General features: G+C 58.7%; 2 protein-coding genes across 2 annotated transcripts in view; one reads left to right on the top strand and one right to left on the bottom strand.

Annotated features, from left to right (window-relative positions):
- LOC113206733 (homeobox protein DBX1-like) overlaps positions 1–3,261 on the top strand; it is a 35,691-nt gene extending 32,430 nt beyond the window's left edge. Inside the window, exon 4 of the mRNA XM_026422955.2 lies at positions 1,833–3,261. Within this exon, the coding sequence (XP_026278740.1) occupies positions 1,833–2,219 (387 nt within the window). The 3' untranslated portion in view covers positions 2,220–3,261. The remainder of the gene's footprint in view (positions 1–1,832) is intronic.
- Positions 1–4,421, bottom strand: part of LOC113206731 (uncharacterized) — a 59,151-nt gene that overhangs the window by 44,657 nt on the left and 10,073 nt on the right. The gene's annotated exons all lie outside the window — the stretch shown is intronic.

Genomic DNA, 4,421 nt, shown 5'->3' with positions numbered 1-4,421 from the left:
CTCCCCTCCGCCCTGCCACCCTCCCCGCGGCGCAGCCGGCGCCAACCCTCCCCTTCCTCCTAGCCCGCCCTGCAGGAGCACACTTGCGCTCGTTGTCCGTCCGTCTCTCTTTTCCTCTCTCTTCTGACTAATTCCCCCATCCCTGCCATTCTTTCGGTCCTCGACGGCCCGTACCACCGCGGGTGCGACAAGGACAGACTGAGGCCCCCACGCCACACAACGATATGAGGACGTCGTGTCAACTGTCCGACACATCTTAACGAGAGAGAGAGAGAGAGAGAGAGAGAGAGAGAGAGAGAGAGACGGTGTCGCGCTCTCTTTCTTCTCCACCACCTGCGTTCAAATCCCTCGCGACGAACAACTTTAGTAAGACGTACCGCCGGAGGCCATATCCTCCTCCTCCTCCTAGTTCTTTATAGAAATCTTGGCATGAAAATAAAAGCGACGCGCGCGATGCAGCGGGAACACCATATTATATGCGAGAGGGAGGCCGGCGCCCCGCCCCGCCCCGCCGCGCCCCGCCGCGGCGACGCCAAAAGGGAAAAAATCGCCTAGCGTGCTGTGCGTCGCTGTGCGAGGCCGTGGCGGCGGCGGGCCGGGGCCGTCCCGGGCGGCAGGAGTGCGACTGACGTGAAAGAGGGGGCTTTTTTCCGCACCGGTTAGCATTTGGCGGGCCAGGCGGCGACGGCGGCGGCGGCATGTGAGAGCGAGACAGCGACGGAGAGAGAAAGGGGGAGAGAGAAAGAGAGAGAGGGGGAGAGAGATGAGGGGTTGATGGCGGCTCGGCCCGTTTTCATTCGGAATTACTTGGCGTGTTGGCAGAAACACACGCTTCTCCTCCCCGGGCCCCCTGCTCTGTCTCTGTCTCTCTGACTCTCTCGCTCTCTTTCCGCCGCACAAGGCGACGGCGCGCCGCTCAACGACTTTTGCACCGAGGGTGACGACAATTACATCTGCCGCTATGGGCCGCCCCGCCCCGCCCCGCCATGTGGATCCATTAGGGGATCCTGCGCGGTCCTCAAAGTCAGTGTAACGACTCTCCGCGCGGCGCAAGGTCGTTCCCACCTCCTCATCCTGCTCCTGCCCACGACGGTACTCCTCCTTGCTGCACACGCACCCGCACGCACGCACGCACGCACGCATGCACACACACACACACACACACACACACACACACACACACTTGTGCGCATGGTTATGGTTCCCTCGAAATAGTTTCAATGAATTGCGCACACGACGTTCAAACAACGACCTGAACACCACGGTGAGCTCGGCAAGGTTCAAGGTAGGCTCCATGTTGTTGTAGGGTTTTGATCAACTCCAGGTGCATCTCTTCTGATCTCTCTCTGCCCGCACAACAAGAGCCCCCCCTCAGAGCTCAAACCGCGGCCCGCCGACTCCAGGGGCGGAGCGGACAGCAGCCAGCCTCCCGTGGTGGAGCAGGGCACGGTAGTGTAGACGGCGTGCGACACACAATCACCACATCAACCGATCGAATTCGATACAACAGTGAACATTTACGATTGCGGTCCTTTGACTTTGATACGATTTTTGCCGCGAAGAACAGGCATTACCCGAGCGGGTCGCCAACGATTGTGTCAAGACAATCATCGTTTCAGATTGCGGATGATTGTGTCTGTCGATTCAGAGTGATTGTGTCCGAATGTTTCTATCCCGGTGTACAAATATGGTGTAAGGTTCCAAACCCCTCGACATTACCATTTTAACTGATAACTTTACGACAATGTTCGCAGAAAAATTTTCCAGAAACCTTCGAATATATTTTTTCTTAGTGGTACTAACCTCCGCCCCCTGCCTTTCCTCTGTTCCAGGTGAAGATCTGGTTCCAGAACCGTCGGATGAAGTGGCGCAACTCCAAGGAGCGCGAGCTGCTGGCGGCGGGCGGCTCCCGCGAGCAGACGCTGCCCAACAAGAACAACCCCCACCCGGACCTGAGCGACGCCGAGGCGGACCGCGCCAAGCTCGAGCTGTCGGACGGGCTGGCGGACGAGGACGGCGGCGCGGGCCTCCACCCGGGCGGCCCGGGCACGCCGCCGATGACGCCGTCGCCCCGGGACCTGTCCGCTGAGTGCGGGTCACCGCACGACCTGTCCTCCGAGCCCGGTGGCGGTGGCGGCGGCCGGCCGCCCGACGCCGGCGACGACTCCGAGGTCGGCGACGACGACGAGGACGACGACGAGGAGATCAACGTGACGTGAAGGCCGCCGACGACGACGCCCATGGAGAAGCAAAGTGCGGTCGCGATGGACCTCCGTGCCCGTCGTGGCCTCCGAGCCCCGGGCCGGTGCCCCCGGCCGCCCCCCGGGAGGTCCCCGCTGTTAATTTTTGCCCGCGAGACTGTGTAGCTGAGGGGAGGGTGCGAGAGCATGCCGCTCGCTCCAACGCGCCGCGCCGCGCCAGAGAGTTTACGAGAGAGAGAGAGAGCGCGAGCGCCACGGGAGCGAGAGAGAAAGAGAGAGGGGGGGAATTCTCACTTCCTGCCCGCCGAGCCACGCACCGCGCGGCGCGGGGGGAAAATAAGCTGTCATTTCCAGCGGAGAGCATCCGAACACGGCGCGCGGCGGGCTCAGCGGGGTCAGCTCCCTCCAGCCGCCCCCAGCAACGCTCCAGCGCCGCTCGGCCCCTCTCCAGTTCTGTGATAAACTGATTAAGTCTCGAGGAGTACGACGATGTTTGTTTATTATTATTATTTTTTAGTTGTTTGGTTACCACGACGACGAGCATGAGCGACGACCTGTGCACTCGCCGCGAGCACCGAATAAGTCAAGAGTAAATTGTTTTAGTGCATGATAGCGTACAGCTGTTTGTCACTATGCTGTTCCGTCAAATCGATATGGAAAAGGAACAATAAACGATTTAAACAATGTAAAAAGAACGATCAGTTGTGCGCCGCACCCCGCTACCTTTGTAAAAACAGAATATTAACATACGTGATAAAGTTTTGGACGAAGTGTCATAGCAATCTTCTTGACCAGTTTAGTGTCAGCGGTAATTAAAAAGGTCCATTTGCGCTGTCGTTCGTGTTTCTCACCCAACGTTTTTTTTTTAGAATAATGGAAAGAGTTTAACTATATTGAGATTGCGTTATTATTATTAATATTATTATTATATTATGTAAAAATTGTATAAAATTGACATGTCAAACTTTTATCTACTATGTAGGTACCTAGTAAGAGAACAAGAGGAAGAAAAAAAGGAAAGAATTAAAAAAAAATTAAATCTCTTAGATTCTTCTGCAAATTAGTCTCCTTTTTCTACGCCGTTTCCTAGAACACTAAACACACACACACACACACACACACGCACACACACACACGGTGGCAATATGTTTTCATGACCGTCTCGCTTTAACCCCCCCAGGCGGCACGAGCGAGGGAGCGTGGGACCGCAGGCTCACCAGTCGGCGCCACACTCAGCCTCCCCCTCCCCCCCTCCCTAACCGGCGCCGCACGGCCCGCCGCGAGTTCCAATTTAATTAAGAAGCGATAAAGAGATTTTCCAGCTCAAGAGGTCTGTGAGGGCCGAGGTGGGGGAGAGGGGGGATACTGCCACCGCCAAACCACCATATTCTATCATCGCGCTTGCCCTCCTCTCTCTCTCTCTCTCTCTCTCTCTCTCCCCTTCGTCTCCCTTCCTCTCCCTCGAGAGATACCGATACGCAGGACTCCAGGCGCGTCTATATACCGCCGCACTTCCCTGGTGGTCTCCTTACCGGAGCGGAAAGTTCCCTCCTCCTTAGCGCCCCGCCCGTGGCTCCGTGGCCCCCGCGCCCGCGGGCGGCCGGGTAGGCCGCCATCTCGGCCGGGCTGCGCGGCGGGCGGGCCCGAGCACCAGGCTGCCGCTGCCGCTGCCGCAGCACGGGGCCCGGGCCAGGGGGCGGTCAGCGGGGACGTGCGCATTTCATCGTCAAGGACCCCGTCAGCTCCTCAAGGCATCCACAGCACTGCCGCGAGGTTGGTATGTATTCTAGTCCCGCGCGCGAGGCAGACGGTTGTCGTCGGAAACGGAGAGTGAATGAGGAACAGAGGATAGAGAGGAGGACTAGGCAGAGAGAGAGAGAGTGAGATAAGTGAGAGAGAGTGAGAGAGAGACCCATCACCCGGAGGGGCGTGGCGGGGGGCGGGGGGAGCGAGGGAGGAGGGGCTTGTCTCTTCGCGCTGACGTAAGCCCCGTTTCCGCGCGCGCGGGGGTCGTCGTCGCCAGGTACAACACCACCACACCCGAGCAGACAACGTCAGACTGATTTAGTTCCCCGCTCCGCTCCGGTCGCAGTAAAAAGGGCGTGGCGGGGCGGGGCTGGCGTTCCTGAGCAGCCGTCAGATTGTTGCGCGCAAGACACAAGAGCGGTGACAGACAGGTGCCAACAAGGCGCGCAGGGTGTGCAGTGCTAGATGTTGCAG

Source organism: Frankliniella occidentalis, unplaced genomic scaffold, assembly GCF_000697945.3.
Source record: "Frankliniella occidentalis isolate FOCC.00 unplaced genomic scaffold, Focc_3.1 Scaffold151, whole genome shotgun sequence".
In the NCBI taxonomy this organism is placed as follows: Eukaryota; Metazoa; Arthropoda; class Insecta; order Thysanoptera; family Thripidae; genus Frankliniella; species Frankliniella occidentalis.
Note: the sequence above shows the minus strand (reverse complement) of the source record. Positions and strands in the feature narration are given on the sequence as shown.